Below are 18,035 nucleotides of genomic sequence, written 5' to 3'. Positions count from 1 at the left end.
ATCGGCTAGGAGGACATCATCATCAGTAGGATGAAAGTTAACGTTGAAATAATAAAACGTATCATTATTTAAATTATAACATATTTATTATATAATCATAACAGATTCTCATATTTAAATACAATGGATGCTTAAAACTAAATAAAATATATACATGTTGGAAGAAATCCTTTCGCAATTTTATTTCTTAAATAATACAAAAATAAAATCAGTTAAATTCCAGGACCATCTATTGGTCAAACCAAAAATCTGCCGGAAGTCACTATTCAACGCGAACGAAGTCGCGGGCGGAAGCTAGTAGTAATATAACACGACTTTATTTTACATACATATAGGGCTGTGCAAAATCCCCAAAACATTTTATCGATAAGCATCCCCACTCTCAGGCATCGGATGTTTAGTTTTCATATGATTCTTAAAATTCGTAATCTGAGTATAAGCCGAAGGACAAAGCGTACACTTATATTTTTTCTCCGAACTATGAGATTGTAAATGCACCCTTAACGCCTTAGCTCTAGGGTAGTTTTTACCACAAAATTCACATCGGAAATTTCTTTCTCCCGTATGTGAAGTCATATGATCTCTCAAAGCGGAGGGTAAGTAAAATTTCTTATCACATAAACTACATTCGTGACGTAACAACTGCAAATGAGTTCGTTGATTATGTTGTCGCAAAGTTTTTCGACTATCGAAAACTCTGTCGCATCCTTCGCAAGGAAACAGTCGTTTTTCGCCGTGAACATTCATTTTGTGTCGATACCTCATGTGGTAGGAAACGAAAATTTCATCGCATTTATTACAGGGATAAGCGGGCTCGTTCTTGTGTATTCTCGATACGTGAAAATTTCGACTGTATTTCGAGCGGAAAGTTTTCTCGCATTCCGTACAAGGATACATTTGAACATCTGTGGTTTTATTGTGGGAATTTTTGTGAAAAATTAAATGTCTTTCTTCGAAATAATGTGCGCCACAAACGTCGCATATAAAAGTACCGAAGTGCTCCGCCATATGTTTTTTTAACGCATGGAAAAACGCCAAATTCTTACCACACTCAACACAGGTTAACGAGCCAATTTTTAACTTAAACGGTATAAATTCATTATTAACATCTTTATATAACTTTATATTATGAACCGTAGTGATGTGCTGTTTCAAAATATCGATAGAATCGATTTTTTCATCGCATAATCTGCAGTCAATTCTATCGATATCGACTTGTATTAGTTTTTTTGTGTCGATAACATCCTTATACGTTTTTGGGTCATGTGTCATGGTATGTTGTCTTAATATAGTAGGGTCTAGGAACATTTCTTTGCAATAAATACAGTGGTAGTCGCTGAAAACTGTTACGAACGGACAAACGTATGAGTTTTCGACTATTTTGGCGGCGTTTCGTAATATGTGAAGATCCTTGTCGATGGTAACTGGTCGTTTGTAGGGTGGGGATTCGATGCGGCGGGGTTCTGTCGATAAAAATATATCGAGGTTAATAAAAAAAAAAACATGTAAGTATTTATTAAATACATTGCCTGTTTGTCATCAATTTATGCTATTATGCGGTTTCCCCGCATCCCGTGAGACTTCTCCGGGCACCCGATTAAGAAGTAACTTTCCTAAATGGGTTATTTAATACTGATATAACTTTTCAATGATGCAAACAAACATAGAAACAGACTCTTCATTTTTATTTCCTATTAGATTATGATACTGCAAATACCTGATTCAACTTAGATTATTCAGGCATATTTTTTATCCGGCCACGGGAAGTAGTTTTGATCCGAATAAAATTCACATATATAAAAGTAAATGTTTTCAAAATAAAGTCTATTTTCTGACCAGGCTCAGGAAGCACATCCCTTCGTAAGCAGGCAACACCACATTAAACAGCTAGTATACTACATCCTCCGAGCCTTTTTCCCAATCATGTTGGGGTCGGCTTCCAGTCTAACCGGATTCAGCTGAGTACCAGTGCTTTACAAGGAGCGACTGCCTATCTGACCTCCTCAACCCAGTTACCCGGGCAACCCGATACTAGAATTATACATAAGTAGAGCTAGTATACTATATATAAAAGTATCTCACCATCACAATTCTGCATTTTATCCAATTTCTTCTTCATACTGTTGAGTTTATCTAGCATTTCAGTCTTCGCCTTGTCGACGCTCGCGTCCTCTAGCGGAGACAACTGTTCTCGCGCTTCCTCAGACTTAAGTTGTAATTCTGAAATTGGCGTTAATAATACATGATTTTATAAACGGGAAAGATACTCTATCTGGCCGACTTTTACGCTCCAAGTACTGATTAGATTTGAATTGTAAACAGACATTTTAGAGCCTGAGAAAGGGCTGAGAAAGGATAGGGTTCTTTTTATCTCATATCACAGTGTCTAAACTAAGATTGAAAGAGATTTTTTGTTTGTTTGAACCCTAAAAGTTCCGAAACTACTGAACCGATTGGAAAAAATCTTTCACTGTTGGGTACATTTACATTATACCCAAGTAACATAGGCTATATTTCATACCGGTAAAAATCTAGTAAGTATATACATACATACATACATAAAAAATATACGTACGTACGAATGTATTGTTTTTTAAATTAAAATATAATAACAATATCATTTATTTTATTTTAAAAATACCTCCAAAAGCATAAAACTCAACATACCCGCTCCCTTACTGCCCTCCTCATCTTGGCCGCTGGTCTCATCCATGGGATCCACTCCATCATCATCATCATCAGACTCGTTCACATGTCCACTGTCTTCCTCCTGTTTCACTTCCACTTCCAATTTAATGGCGTTCTCGTCATCTGTGAAGGTACGAAAGCACAGGTTGTATATTTAATGGTAGTTTTACTTAAATGTCTATTATTTGCCTAAGTATCAGAAATCAAACCCCAGCGGGGCCCAGTAGGGCCAGGGCCTGCCGGGGCTGCGGATTGTTCGAAAGAGATACCGCGGCCCTGGTACATAAAAGGCCTACGACGGAACACGACGGTTTTTAGTCAGTAAGTCTGACACTCCCTCGCCGCTGCTAACCCACAGCGGAAGGGGGCATTTGATGATTTTTAACGTCGCTAAAAAAAAAGTGTCAGAAATCAATATACAATAATAGATTTTTATTTTTTTAAAGCTGGTGCTGTGTGTAAACTTACATGCACATTGTAATTGTATGATTTTGCGACCCAACCACTAGTGAGCGTGCTAAGGCTCAAGACAACATAAACATCAGTTTTCTTAAAACAACAATTTACTTCGAAAAGTGAATGCAAAAATCGACAGCCAAAAAATATTACTGATATTTATGTTGTCGAACTTTGATCTTACTGGGCTGGATTTTGATGAAACTTGGCAGTAATATAGCTTTTATATCAAATCTTATAGGCTACTTTTCATCCATGTGCGAAGCAGGTCCCACAGGATACGGGTAAAGTGGCTGGCGGGAGCTAGTTAAGGACAGCTAGCTGCCCAAGGGCAAAGGCTCGGCTTAAATCTGGGCTTCTACTCATTGATGTGCAGTAAGATCTCTCAAGACACTAGTAAAACCAGTAGCAGCTATTAGGTATATGATGAAAACGTTGGTATACTCACAGTCATGTATATGCAGAGCAGCGTTGAGTAGTTTCTCCTCGCAGTGCAGCACCTGCCGGCGGAAGGCGCGAGCGTCGCGCAGCCGCACCACGCACGTCGCGCAGATCAGCCGCTCCGACTCCGCGCCCTCCAGGTGAGACAACTGCCAATGTTACAATAGTAGGAGATCAGCCAGCTGCGCAGGACATGTTATAGCGCACCACGCACGTCGCGCAGATCAGCCGCTCCGACTCCGCGCCCTCCAGGTGAGACAACTGCCAATGTTACAATAGTAGGAGATCAGCCAGCTGCGCAGGGGATATTATAGTGCACAAGCATTTGTGCAAACACACGAGCACTCACTATTCCTTCACTCTCATAGTCCAAAGGGGACGGCAAAATGAGCGGTTGGAGGTTGGAGGACCAAAATCCACATATACTGTGAGGTATAGTAGGTATTAAAAAAAAAGGGACTGTTTACAGCAGTTGTGCTGTCTTCTCCTAGTACTACTCATAGAACTATTAAGTAACCTCCTCTTTTTTGTGATACAAGTAAGCAATTTAAAGTAAGCAATGTTTTGTGATACATAGAAACTAAAATAAAACAGATTTAAGTTATGAACTGTAGTATTTTTCTGGAAATAAACAAAGGTGAGACAAGTATCATTGGTTAACCTGCGCTTCTATACTAATATAATAAATAGGAAACATTTTTACAAATTCTTTCACTGTTGGAAAGCTACACTCTTTCGGAGTAACATAGGCTATATTTTATCCCGGTACAGGCAGTAGTTCCCATGGCACACGGGTGAAATGTCCAGAAAACTTTTTGTAGTGTATAATTTACATGTTTAAATAAAAGAATAATTAACCACAAGCCCAAAACAATCCACGAACATATCGGCGTAAACTTCCCGTTCTCCCGACCACTCGTACTCCACGTTCAATAACCGACACTTTTTGACTGCACCACAGCATCTACACACGCCAGGGTCCACGATAGGACCCTTCCGACTATTTACACTCATTTTAAATACACAATCGCTAAGAAATATCTATAAAACCAGGCTTTTGTAGTTCCAAAAATCTTTTTTGTGCTCATTCAATGAATCGATTTGACAGTTCGCGTTTTGTTTGTTGTTTTTGATAGCTATTGTCATTAATAAGCAGAGATCGCGTTTTGTTATTCCTTTCGAGTGAAGAGAAGTGTGAATATTTAAAAAAACTAAATAAGTTTTTCCTTTGGTCTTAATCAATATTGTCTTTACAATACATGGAATTGAAATATAATTGTGTTGTTTTATTGGTTCCCTATACCATTCAATTATTACTGTAGAACTGTATATACGTCAGGCGTCGTTAGTTTGTTTTGAGATGAAAAAGACAACTGATTTCCCGTTCAATAGTTTATTGTGTAAGTTACACTAGTTACGTGGGATACTAATCATGGGTGAAGAAGAAGAAAAAACGAAGAACGGTGCAAGAATGAAGAACGGTGGGAGTAAAACCCCGCAGACCGGTTACAGTGAAGGTTTACAAGTAAAGCGAGGCATGTTAAAAACAGCGCCATCTAGTATCGAAAAGCAGATTTGTTAGGAATATTAGTTTCAATGTCATCATTCAAAAGTGTTCCTTTCTGAAAAAAATATATAACTTTATTTCTGATACATACTTAATGTTTCCCATAAGTCTGAAATATGGCTAAAACAGTATTGGATTAAAGGGTATGATATGTTAGTTAGAGTCGCGGTGGCTTACCTGATAAAGAACCAACTCTCAAATATGAGTTTGGGTTCAAATCCCTAGCAGACAAGGTTTAGGTATGTTTCCTACAAACGTATCTAAACATTTAACATATCGTAACGTTATGTAGGTCGTCGTTCTTTTTGTTTATTTTTTTCTTCTTATTACCACAAACAAATGCATCATTATGAACCTGTTTTTTAGTGTCAATAACTTATGCACGAACGCTGCGAAGGTTACAATTAATGCATTACGATTTTTACTATGTAAGTAGTAGTTAGGTAGTTTAGGATCGATCGATCATAAGGTTAAGCAACGCTTGACACAGTCGCTTCTTGGATGGGTCACCATCTTGACATTACGAGTTCTTCCGTGTTTCGTGAGGTCCGACAAATTGGTGGGTGTTGCTGTCATTTGAATATCTTTTTCGGCAATCGTCACGGGTAGACGGAAAGGCAGAAAGTCTGACAACCAGTCTTACCAAGGAGTAGGTATCAGGTTGCCTGGCAGTGCCACGTAGCAAGAGTTTCAACGCTTCAACAGTTGTCTAAACGTACCTTCCTACTTATGCATACCTATCTACATATTTTGGAAAGACGATCTAAACGGGCAAGCTTATCCCCGATTAGGTTCTCTTACAGCAAAGAGTTTTGATACCGAAGGAAATCAGAATAGCGCAAAAGAATCTAGGTACCTACTATTTTATTTTTTGTTTGTCTAGTTCTACAATTATCAAAAAAATGCTAATCTACACTTGATTAACGATTAACTCATTAAACCATCAGGTCCGGCAATTACATCATATTGCTGAAATGACCTATCACGAAACTCTACTTATTAACGGCCACTTCCCATATTCGATCTATCTGTTGTTTTAATTACTAGAGATAGGAATTGACATTACTTACTGTAATAGCCTTTTTATCGTCCCACTGCTGGGCTGCGGCCTCCTCTCACACGGAGAAGGATTGAGCGTTAATCACCACGCTTGCTCAATGCGGGTTGCTGATTTCAGAATGTACATAGTCCAGGTTTCCTCAAGATGTTTTCCTTCACCTTTTTATCAGCCATTGGTGTCCAAGATATACTTAGAAAGTACATACAAACTTAGAAAAGTTGCATTGGTACTTGCCTGAACTGGAATCGAACCCACACCCTCATACTCGAGAGGTTGGTTCTTTACCCACTAGGCCACCACGACTTTTTGCAAACTTGCAACTCGAGCAAAACAACAGATAGATAGAATATTGGAAACGGCTGTTATATTAACAACAACATATTAGATAACAAAAAAATACGAAAAAGAACTCAGATGAAGGCTCGGTTTTTGCACAATTTTTTACCTTTAAATCCTGATTTAAATCATTTACAAAACCACAGGTTTAAGTGGCAAGAAATAAAATGAAAAATATGAAGATTAGTTTAGTTCCATTGAAACCTTTGTTGCGATGCCCGCCCGTGAGTTTCGTTGTCGATGGTCTAAAAATATTAAATTAATTTAAATTATGAAAAACAAATATATTATTATTGTAGTGAATGTGTTTATTTTTAACCTGTGCGGTTTAAACTGTGATTTCGACATTGAAGAAGGTATGATAATTATTTTTTTTAGTTTAAATAAACGCCCAAATTATGATCATCTATATAGCCTTTTCCCAACTATGTTGGGGTCGGCTTCAAGTCTAACCGGATGCAGCTGAGTACCAGTGCTTGACAAGAAGCGACTGCCTATCTGACCTCTTCAACCCAGTTACCCGGGCAACCCAATACCCCTTGATAAGACTGGTTGTCAATTTTACTGGCTTCTAATATTAAATAGCCCAAATGTGCGCGCTAAAATCCGCTTGTGTGAAAGTGCTTTGCCTAAAATTAAAATAATTTTACTTTCGCTAGTTTTCAGTAAGACTACGGCTCGTCTAGTATTTTTTTTTTATTAGATAAATATATTAATTAACATTGCAAAGTTCTTTTATAATGAATACAATATAGATAGATACCTACTTATTCGTTATACTGTCGACGGACCCTTTTAGAGTAAATCAATGCAAAAATACAGGTTAATACCCTTTTTGGGTCAAATCAAACCATGAATCCACCGCAAAACGAAGTAAACAATTCTATAGAATAAATTATATTTAAGTTTCCAATTTATGTAACAAATCTTTGAGGATAAAAATACTATCCCGCGTCCCGTGGGTAGTTCCCGTCCGTACCGGCTTAAAATATGTCACTGCCTATGTTACTCGGAAAGAGTGTAGCTTTCCAACAGTGAAAGAATTATTCAAATCGGTTCAGTAGTTTCTTAGACAAGTAAAACACATTTTTCCTGTTTATTATTTTAGTATAGATTACAAATGACGTATGTAGCCATGAAAACTGAGAACTTAAAAGTGGTAAATCAAGTTATTATTAAAAAAAAATCAAAGCTCTTTTTTTAGTTCTAGGTATAGATGTAGGTATATTTCAATAAGCGACATTGATCATCTTTGACAGTCGTTACGGGTAACCAGGGGCCTAATTTTACTTAAGCGACATACGATTCACGTTCGACTGAGATCCAATCCCGACTCAATTACTATTGAAGCGTATGTGGCATTCCGCTATTTTTTCTTTGAAATAAACGTTTTTATTCTTTTCTGTCATTCAATAATGAATCATTTTGCCTGCAAATGATTTACGATTGCAATATGATTGTAGAGCAAACTACCGTATCTATAGACCAAAATCACCAAAATAGCAGACCAATCGCAAACCAATCGAATGTCGTTGGAATACGATTGGTCTTAATTAGTAGCAGAATGCCCGATATAGTTAAAACTGCTATTGCGATCATATTGAGATTCGATTTTTATTCGATTATGACATTATTAACTTAGGAGAATCGGGCCCCAGAAGCCAGTAGGTAACAACCAGTCTTACTTAGAGGTAGGACCTATTGGGTTGCCCGGGTAACTGGGATGAGGAGGTCAGATAGGCAGTCGCTCCTTGTGGCACACTGGTACTCAGCTGCATCCGGTTAGACTGGAAGCCGACCCCAACATAGTTGGGAGAAGGCTCGGGAGATGAAATGTCATTATTGCTTGCAGGTTCGCATTGTTTGGACGGGCGCGGCAAGAATGGGACTTGTGTCAATGCATGCAACTGTCTCTCCATGATAGAGGATGTCAAGAAGAAGCAATATCCTCAGGTTGGTAGACCTCATTGATATCCTGGGTCTTGATTCCCAGTTTTGTAAGTTAAAACGCTCGATACGTAATTATAACTCGGGTGAAATTAAGAGTCGTATGCTACATCACATGATTTCAATATGACACCTATTTTATTAACCACATTTACAAATATTTATATTTAAAGTAGTATCCTAGTACCACCTAAAATATAAAAACTAAATAGCATAAAAATTCATCCCCATCGCTGTCGACTGGGAGCGTGCCTGGGAGGCTGGCAGCATTAACTCGTTGGATGGACATGCTGATCCTTTGTCCGTGGTAATAGCCAGCGTTTTGGTCAATCAGCCGCCTAGATAGATATTACACCTACGGACATTTTGCCAGATAATAATAAAAATGCATGAAAATATTTTGTATCGAAGCGGCAGCAGCACGTGCAGTCGCCCTCAACTATTGACCAATTTTATGCAGTCGCTACAAGTGCGGTCGGCAGTTGCAGTCGGCAGCTAGCATTCAAAACGCACCTTACCTAAGTGTTAGTTTTTATTTTTACAGATCTGCTCATTTCAAGGAAATACGCCCATTGTGTGCTGCACTGATTGTGACAAAGTTGAACATATAAAGTGAGTAAGTAATCAATAATATATAATATGCATACCTACCTAATTACACTAAGTATAAGCACAGATTACTATAATAGTTACTACGTAGGTAGTATAAAAAAGTACCTACACTAAAAACTACCAAAACATCGAAGTAATTTATGAGAAAATGACAGACAAAATACGTGATTTTATTTATCGGGAGTCTGCATGCAGTCTATTTTTTAATTCATTTGTTTTTGTTTTTCAGTAAAGCGATTGTAGACAAAACAGGTGCGATACATTTTAGAACTGGCAGAAAGGCTTACGATGGTACGTTAACACTTATTAGTTATGTAATGACATGGTTGAAAATACATATTAAAACAGAATACTAAATATGTAAGATATAGGTAAGCGCGGCTGAGCCACCTTTTTATTGCTCCCTTACGTACCCAAAACGTATCGGAAAGCTACCAGGTACCTACTAAAATGAATCATATAAAAAATACGCTGTTAACTTGACCGATTTCAAAAATTCTTTCACTTTTCGGAATCTACGTTATCCCCTGTAAACATAGGCTATATTTTATCCAGCTACGGGAAGAGAGTGAAACTCCATGAAAACAGCTAGTCTATACTAATATTATAAGGAAGAAAACCTTGTTTCTTTGTAATCGATAAACCCAAAAACTACTTGACAGATTTTTTTTCTCTATAGAAAGCTACATTATCCCCTGTAAACATAGGCTGTATTTTATTCGGTTACGGGAAGACGTCACGACAACATTGACGACCGAAAACAGCTAATATAAATTACATTCACCTCAAGTTTTTCCCCCCACAGTATGTCTAGAACACCTCGCCAACTTGCCGTTCGAAGGCTGCCCCACCTCGGGGCTGGTGAAGCTCTGGCACGAGGATGAACAGTGCTACAAGTACACGCACAAGAATGGCGTGTATGCCGCTCATGTCGGCCAGGATGCGAGAAGAGGGCAGTTCCCTCATATGGTAAGTCCAATTATCTTTTTTTTTGTTGGGAAATCATCAAATGATCGGTCTCGCTGTGGGTGCAGCGTGAGGGAGTGCCACTCTCTTACTTACTGACTAAAACTCACTATATTCCTTCTGGAGCCCTTTATGTATCACGGCAGCGGTAACTTGTGGACAACCCCGCAGCCCATGGTAGGTCTACCTCAGGTTTTCTCTAAGTTCACTTAGGTCCAAAAGGTTTTGTTCACCAACTACATAAAACGTCCGCTTTCTTCAAAACTACTGTTTACCAACTTATGTCAAAAGTAGCGAACTGACCTTTATGTTGTTGGTGAATTTGGACTCTAAGTAGTTCTGTTCTATACCGATTGTTCCACCAACATTTGCGTAGACACAGGTGCACTTTCTTTCACCGAAGAGAGATCAGGCGCAGGACCGACATTAAGGTGTTCCGATGCATACAAAACTATCCTCAGGTGACATAGATTATACCTACATATTTTATCCGGGTACGGGCAGCAGGTTCCACGGATTATTCCGGAAATTTCACATTCCAGGCTCTGCTCGGCTATGGCGGCGCAATAGACACAGCTGACTGGTTGTGTGGGGGCTCCCTCATCAGCGACAAGTTCGTGCTGACAGCTGGACACTGCATCTCCAGTGCAGTACTGTAAGTGTAGTTGAAAAAGTATTCAGGATTCGTCTACACGGTGCATACAGGTGTGTCTTTCACAATCACATTAAATCCTAACGCATATAGGTATAGTCATTTTTCGTTTTTATAATCAACATCATGCGTAGGTAAAGCAGAGATAAAGTTAGGAGTATCGAATGTTTTGATCAGTTGACAGCTGTCAGTTTCCAAGGGAGAGTTTCAGTTGTTTGTAATGACTGACTTTTATATGGTGTTCTAATTTTTGCACAATTTTATTCTATTTACTTTTTTGAAAAAAAATATTTTTTAATTTTTACGTATTTTACTTTTTTCTTTGTGTTAATCGACATAGCCGAAAATAGATCTCAGTGGCGTGCACTTGGAGAGGCCTATGTCCAGCAGTGGACTGCGATAGGCTGATGATGATGATGATGATGATGAATCGACATATATTAACCAGTATATTAACACATTTCATTAAATGTGATTGTGAACGACACACCCGATATAGCTGGAGCAAGTTAACATGCACAAGTGACAAGAGCACGCGGGTGGGTATGTTGCTTTGGTACATGCGCGAGTCGCTGGACGCGCACGTTTTTAAAATGCATGTAACCTGCGCATGTGCCTCAACATGCGCAAGCTACTTGCACCGTGAAGACCTTTATTCAAACTTGGCTGCAAAACAGCACTTTTTGAACGTCAAAAGTTTACAAAAGACAGCCCCCAAAACGCCCGCCCTTCACCACTTTCTATGTGTTTTTGCTGGGAAGAAGAACTTGAGCAGTAGATGACGATTGGTATGGAACTTCATTATATTAAATGGTTTTTGATATTTTATCTAAGATAATATTGAATATGCGGTGTGATCACAGTTCTAAATATACTTTAAATTTATTTCTGATGTCATTATTCAAATCCGAAAAAGTGTAACCCGATAAATGTTTAAATGTCAAATATAATATGTTGTAAATATATATATCGGATTACACTTGAGTTGCAAATATTAGCTTAGAAAATATTTATAAACGTTTCTTTCTGTAAAAATGTTTACAGATGTACCTAAACTAACGTATCACTACATAGTTTAAAACATAGTCGCTTTTTCTGTACCGTTGCCTCTTCGCTTATAAATATCTTCAAAACTTCACAACCGATCTTCATGCGGTTTTTTTTAAATAGATATAGTGATTAAAGAGGAAGGTTTATATGTATATATAATACATTTATATACATTAAATAGTGGGGAAATACTGTTATCCCGTGCAAAGACGAAGCGGGCCGCTAGTGTTAAGGCGAGGAATTGGTCAACAATAATTCCATAACCGGCACGCGCATCTAAGGCGCCAAAAGGGGTCGGAGCGTCTGAGCGGGGCGAGGATAACAATACGCGCGCTAGCTTATAACTAAAAGTCGTAAGCGACAAAATATTTTTGTAATTTTATTATTTAGAAATGATAATTTGATAAAAATTCCTTCTACAATTTTAAAGAGTATGTATATACTCAACTACTAAAAAAGTTAAGAGGCTTAAATCGGTCCCGTATGCCCATAATATGTGAATCTCTTTTTAAAAAGAGGTATGTTTGATATTTTTTTCTCTGTTATAAAAGTTACCTAATTATGTTTCTACTTCTAACAAAATAAGGTTTATATCATGAACTTTCAGGTAACCAAGTTGTATTTTGATCCGTTTTGTATTTACTGAGAAAAATTGAAATCCTTGGCGCCAAAAATTCCAATTCGTCCTCTTAAATGAATAACCTAATATCGAAAAAAAACTCCTATATTATATTCTACCTTCTTCTTCAGAGGTAAAGTCCGCTACGTGGCCATGGGTATCCTGAAACGCACCGACCCGACGGAGCGCTGGCATCGGTACCACGTCTCTCGAATAATGCCACATCCAGAGTACCACGCGCCCTCCAAGTACCATGATATAGCCCTGCTTGAAACGAGTACCAGGTACGTGGTACAAATTATAAACTGTTATTGATTTTAGTACCTACTGTATCTACTTTCTAAGTATATCTTGGACACCAATGTCTGATAAAAAGGTGAAAGGAAACATCTTGAGGAAACCTGGACTGTAAAGTCTGAAATCAGCAACCCGCATTGAGCAAACGTGGTGATTAATGCTCAATCCTTCTCCGTGTGAGAGGAGGCCGCAGCCCAGCAGTGGGACGATAAAAAAGAAGGCTGTAACGATTGATTTTAGGTTATTTTTGATTATTATTAGTGAAAGTAACTCTGCCTGTTGCGGTTTGACAAAAAAAGTACTGAACCGATAATAATTTAAAGCCGCGTAAGAAATTACGTTTTACGAAAGTACGCCAAGACCGGGCCGCCCCTTCCGCCTCGTTGTTAGTCACTCCATATGTCATTGAACATGGCATTGAACATCATCCTTGGCAGTCGTTACGGGTAGTCAGAAGCCAGAAAGTCTGACACCAGTCTAACCAAGGGGTATCGGGTTGCCCGGGTAACTGGGTTGAGGAGGTCAGATAGTCAATCGCTTCTTGTAAAGCACTGGTACTCAGCTGCATCCTGATTACATTGGAAGCCGTCCCCAACATAGTTGGGAAAAAGCTCCTACCTACCTAGTGAAGAATCTGGGGCCCGATTCTCCTAATTTTACTTAAGCAACATACGATTCATATTCGACTGCGAACCAATCCCGACTCGATTACGATTGAAGCGTGGGTGAAACTGCTATTGCGATCATATTGCGATGGATTTCTATTCAATTTTGACATTATTATCTTCGGATGGAATCGGGCCCCTGGACTTTCCTAGAAGTGAAACTAAAATCATATTTTGCTCTTCCCAGGGTGACATTTACCCTGCACGTGTTCCCAGCGTGCTTGAACATAGACGATCAGTTCTTGGGCGTGGTGACGGCCACAGGCTGGGGCGCGTTAGGACATCATATGCAACTGGCTGACACGTTGCAGGCTGTGAGTAACGAACGTGGCTAATAGAAGAGAGCTTCTATTCTGTAGATGAGTTTATAAGAAAGTTTTCGTCTCAGTCCTATCATTTTAGAAATGCATTATAAATTCTCTTATTATATTTTTAAGTATTGTGTTTCTTTTGTTTGAGTCTTACAACTGATAGATAAAGACTGTGTTTTTCTTTTTTTCTCTTAATATTTGCATGCTGTTTTATAACTGCGGAATGTGTCTAGCACTTTAATTACATTTTGTACCATCTCTTGTACCACATTTTATGCAAATAAATAAGTAAATGAAATGAAATGAAAAAATATGATGGTGTATATGCTGACTTTCAGCCAGGAAATGTCATATCCATGATTCTTATTTTATGTTCCTTATGTTATCTATCTGTACTTTTTGAGTATTACTCCAATGTAATTCCCTTATGTAGGTACTACCCCTATGTGCACCCCTATGTAGGTCGATATAATATAAGAACTCACTTAATTCCTCGATAAAAGATCTAACAATAAAATATATTTTTTAACTCAGACCATATGTTCCCGAGACTAGCGAGACTAGATATAAAATATTACTATAGATCTTTGTTTTGAACATCATCAAATGACCCCTTCTTTTGTGGGTTAGCAGCGTGAGAGAGTGTCAGACTCTCACCGACTAAAACCCACCGTGTTCCTTCTTAAGCCCTCTATGTACCCTATACCTACGATCCCTTATGTATCCCGGTGAAGGGTGGGCGTTTTGGGGGCTGTCTTTTGTTTAATTTGACCTTCAAAAAGTGCTGATTTTCAGCCTACTTTGAATAAATTACTTTTTATCTTCCTCAAAGAGTTACGTACTACCTGCATATCTTCTCTTTTATGTACTACCCCTTTATACTTATGGCTCACCTGTTTTCGTTCAATCAAATGTTGCATCTGCAAAATAGATTATCTTTTTCTTTGAAACTCCTTCCCACACACAAATCAGTCTCTTAGCTAATACGCTGAGTTGCACCATTTAACTATAACGATAACCAAACCATAACCAGCCGTATACTTGCCGCGCATTGCTCACTTCGCCGATTTGACAACTTAAAAGCTTCGGTCATCGTTATAGTTAAAAGGCGCAACTCACAGTTAAATCATATAGGTACCTAATCATCGGCAGGGATATTGAGCCCTGACCTTCACCTGCGCAGAAGTGGTTTATTGGTTTATTGCCAAGCGTACAGTGCGCAAAGCGATCCCCACTCTTCCGCCGAGAGCTCATTATCCGTGCCGATAACTATTCTTCTTGTTCAGGTATCCTTACAATCGTATTACGAGGAAGCGTGTGCAGTTCACTATCCTCCGCACAGACATCTAGTGCGAGGGTTCAACGGCACCATACAGATGTGCTACGGAGATGAAGTGGGGGGCAAGGATACTTGCGAGGTGAGTATTTTTGGGAATTCATCAAATGGCCCCCCTAGACTTGCTGATTAAAATCCACCTTTGTTCCTTTTAGTTAATCCAGTGCATGTACTTATATTACTACGATTTCAGAAGAGTTTTCAATTGGGTTATTTTTTGTTTTTGTAACTCCACTATTTAAAGTCCAAGTTCATTATAAACATGAAAGTTAGTTTTCTTAAAACAGGAGTAGTTAAAACGATGGTTTTTCTTAAGAGCAGTTCTCTAAAGAAAAACGGACGTGAATGTCGGTTATGTTGCTGAACCTTGGCATATACCTACTTAAACTTTATTATTACTTTTATTCGTCGTCATTCATTGCAACTTTTCTAAGTTTGTATGTACTTTCTAAGTATATCTTAGACACCATTGACTGTGTTTCGGATGGCACGTTAAACTGTAGGTCCCGGCTGTCATTGAACATCCCTGGCAGTCGTTACGGGTAGTCAGAAGCCAGTAAGTCTGACACCAGTCTAACCAAGGGGTATCGGGTTGCCCGGGTAACTGGGTTGAAGAGGTCAGATAGGCAGTTGCTTCTTGTAAAGCACTGGTACTCAGCTGAATCCGGTTAGACTGGAAGCCGACCCCAACATAGTTTGGGAAAAGGCTCGGAGGATGACTGAGTCCTCTTTTGTACTTATGTCTTTTATCAACAGTCTACTTACTACATTTTCCCAGGGTGACAGCGGCGGTCCCCTGCAAGCCAAGCCGGTGCTGTCCACGTGTCTACACACGGTGATAGGAGTCACCTCGTACGGCAGGAACTGCGGGTATGCATCTATGCATATTATTTATTTGCATTCCACAATGTAGAGTTGTAATATGGCTTAGAGCTAGGTACAATTGTGGACCCTGGGGCGCGATTCTGCTATTTTACTTAAGTGACAAATTCACATCCGACTGAGATCCTATCACGACTCGGAAAATGTACAGGGTGTATCCTATCACATATACTTTATTACATTCTATGGCGAATTGTAAAAAAATTACCTAATCCATTCATTAACCACAGGAGTCATTTCTCGTTTATATAATTTACAACATCATGTGTAAAGCAGAGATAAAGTTAAGAGTATCGAATGTTTTGATCAGTTGACAGCTGTCAGTTTTCAAGGGCGAATTTAGTTATGACTGATTTTTATATGGTGTGCTAATTTTCGCATATTTTTACTCTATTTACTTTGTTTGAAAAATTCTTTGTGTTAATCGACATAACATATTACCTAACCAGTATATTAACGCATTTCATTTAATGTGATTGTGAACGACACACCCGATATAAAAATGTAACAATTTGACCATTACAGGTACGCCGGCCAGCCCGGAGTATACACCCGGGTCAAGTACTACGTGCCCTGGATTGAGAGCGTCGTGTGGCCTTGACTGCCATGGCTGCCACAAAGTCTTGTCAACAGTTCCCGTAATTTCCCTGGATCCGAAGTTGGTTGCTTAAAGTCTGTTTTTTAATCTCCTAGAATAAACTGACATTACGAGTGTTGTCAGTTTATTGCAAATTCTTAAATAGTGATGTGGCACGACCGAAACTTAGCGTTAATAAAATCGAGTATCGTTTATTTACAATAAGTTATCCTGAATTAATTCTTGATGATTACGCATGGCATTGCGTGGTCAGATATCTCTGGCAGTTTTAGCATGTCGTGCAGCCGTGTGTACGTACGTGAATTGTAAATATAAAACTTTGAATGAATCTTAAATTCGTCTATTATAGATAAAAAGTTACGATTCAACAAACCGGTATCGTAAGTACAACACTGTACAAAAAAGCTAGCAACATTATTTGCAAGTTTGACATATTGCAAGTGTCAATTTAGTCTACGAGATTAAAAAACAGACTATAGGTATTTAATGAAAGTTTAATAAAGCTATGTAAATAAATACAATGATAACATTTAAATTACCTTTATTTGTTGTTAAAATGTCCTCTCTTAACCACCTCTACACCTTAAGTCAAACATACACCAAACACACATGGCGTCTATTTTCTACCTTATTTTTTGTTTTTTCGACGTCAAAAATCATCAAATGACCCTCCCGCTGTGGGTTAGCAGCGGTGAGGGAGTGTCAGACTTACTGACTAAAAACTGTCGTGTTCCGTCGAAGGCCTTTTATGTTTTATTCAAATACCAAACAGATGATTTATTTGACTTGTTCTGTATAAATTCTGGTTCTTCCAACCTAAAAGACAGACATATGTTGCTGGGCAGTTTGTTGCGCCACTTCTTCTTGCCAGCACATAGGAAGTGGTGAAGGGGGGCGTTTTGGGGGCTGTCATTTGTTTTTGACGTTCGAAAAGTGCTGATTTATCAGCCTAATTTGAAAAAACGTTTTTGGATTTGAGTTTGAAGAAATACAAGCTTTGCATTCGTGCCATATTCAAGGACGTAATTATGCTAATGATTCTCGACCCTAATCGACAAAAATACGTATTTTTTTTTTTTTCGGAATTCCGTCAATGTCATCTAGCCGTATTTAAATTTGGCGCGTGTGTTACTGGCCTTAAAACCGTGCTGCGCCTTCACAGAAACGCAAACACAAAGCATACGCAACGATTATTCATAAACATTCATAAAATTGGATTACTTCTGAAATACTACGACATTACAATGACAAAAATAGCAGTGCATATTAGCTATTTCCCGTCTATTGTAATTCCAATCGATTATTTGCGTATTTTATGTCCTCCTCCTGAAGTATGGCACAAATGCAAATCAACACCTTGTATAGAGACTATAAACAAAACACTACAGATCTCGTCAAGTATCTTTACAGCTCTGAAGTCAGCCATTTTATAGCTCGCGTATAGGTACGCAATAGTTTTTCATGTGACTCATTTTGACAGTTGCACAGTCATTGGTAGATTCTTGTAACTTCTGAAATGTGTGCGATCCCATGTGAAAATATCGGACTGTTG

General features: G+C 38.5%; 2 protein-coding genes across 2 annotated transcripts in view; one reads left to right on the top strand and one right to left on the bottom strand.

Annotated features, from left to right (window-relative positions):
* Positions 1 to 4,831, bottom strand: part of LOC110382573 (zinc finger protein 808) — a 45,364-nt gene extending 40,533 nt beyond the window's left edge. Inside the window, exons 1-5 of the mRNA XM_064043140.1 lie at positions 4,444 to 4,831; positions 3,593 to 3,734; positions 2,668 to 2,811; positions 2,083 to 2,220; positions 330 to 1,463 (exon numbers count right to left, since the gene is read on the bottom strand). Coding sequence (XP_063899210.1) covers positions 361 to 1,463; positions 2,083 to 2,220; positions 2,668 to 2,811; positions 3,593 to 3,734; positions 4,444 to 4,599 — 1,683 coding nt within the window. The 5' untranslated portion in view covers positions 4,600 to 4,831 and the 3' untranslated portion in view covers positions 330 to 360. The remainder of the gene's footprint in view (positions 1 to 329; positions 1,464 to 2,082; positions 2,221 to 2,667; positions 2,812 to 3,592; positions 3,735 to 4,443) is intronic.
* A 1,939-nt stretch (positions 4,832 to 6,770) lies between these two features.
* Positions 6,771 to 17,973, top strand: LOC110382579 (venom protease). The gene is made up of 11 exons (XM_064042987.1): positions 6,771 to 6,904; positions 8,401 to 8,501; positions 9,040 to 9,107; positions 9,337 to 9,398; positions 9,913 to 10,076; positions 10,616 to 10,728; positions 12,526 to 12,678; positions 13,544 to 13,670; positions 14,954 to 15,085; positions 15,782 to 15,873; positions 16,411 to 17,973. The coding sequence occupies exons 1-11, from the start codon at positions 6,820 to 6,822 to the stop codon at positions 16,484 to 16,486; spliced, it is 1,173 nt and encodes a 390-aa protein (XP_063899057.1). The 5' UTR covers positions 6,771 to 6,819; the 3' UTR covers positions 16,487 to 17,973.
* Positions 17,974 to 18,035: the final 62 nt, after the last annotated feature.

Source organism: Helicoverpa armigera, chromosome 30, assembly GCF_030705265.1.
Source record: "Helicoverpa armigera isolate CAAS_96S chromosome 30, ASM3070526v1, whole genome shotgun sequence".
In the NCBI taxonomy this organism is placed as follows: Eukaryota; Metazoa; Arthropoda; class Insecta; order Lepidoptera; family Noctuidae; genus Helicoverpa; species Helicoverpa armigera.
Note: the sequence above shows the minus strand (reverse complement) of the source record. Positions and strands in the feature narration are given on the sequence as shown.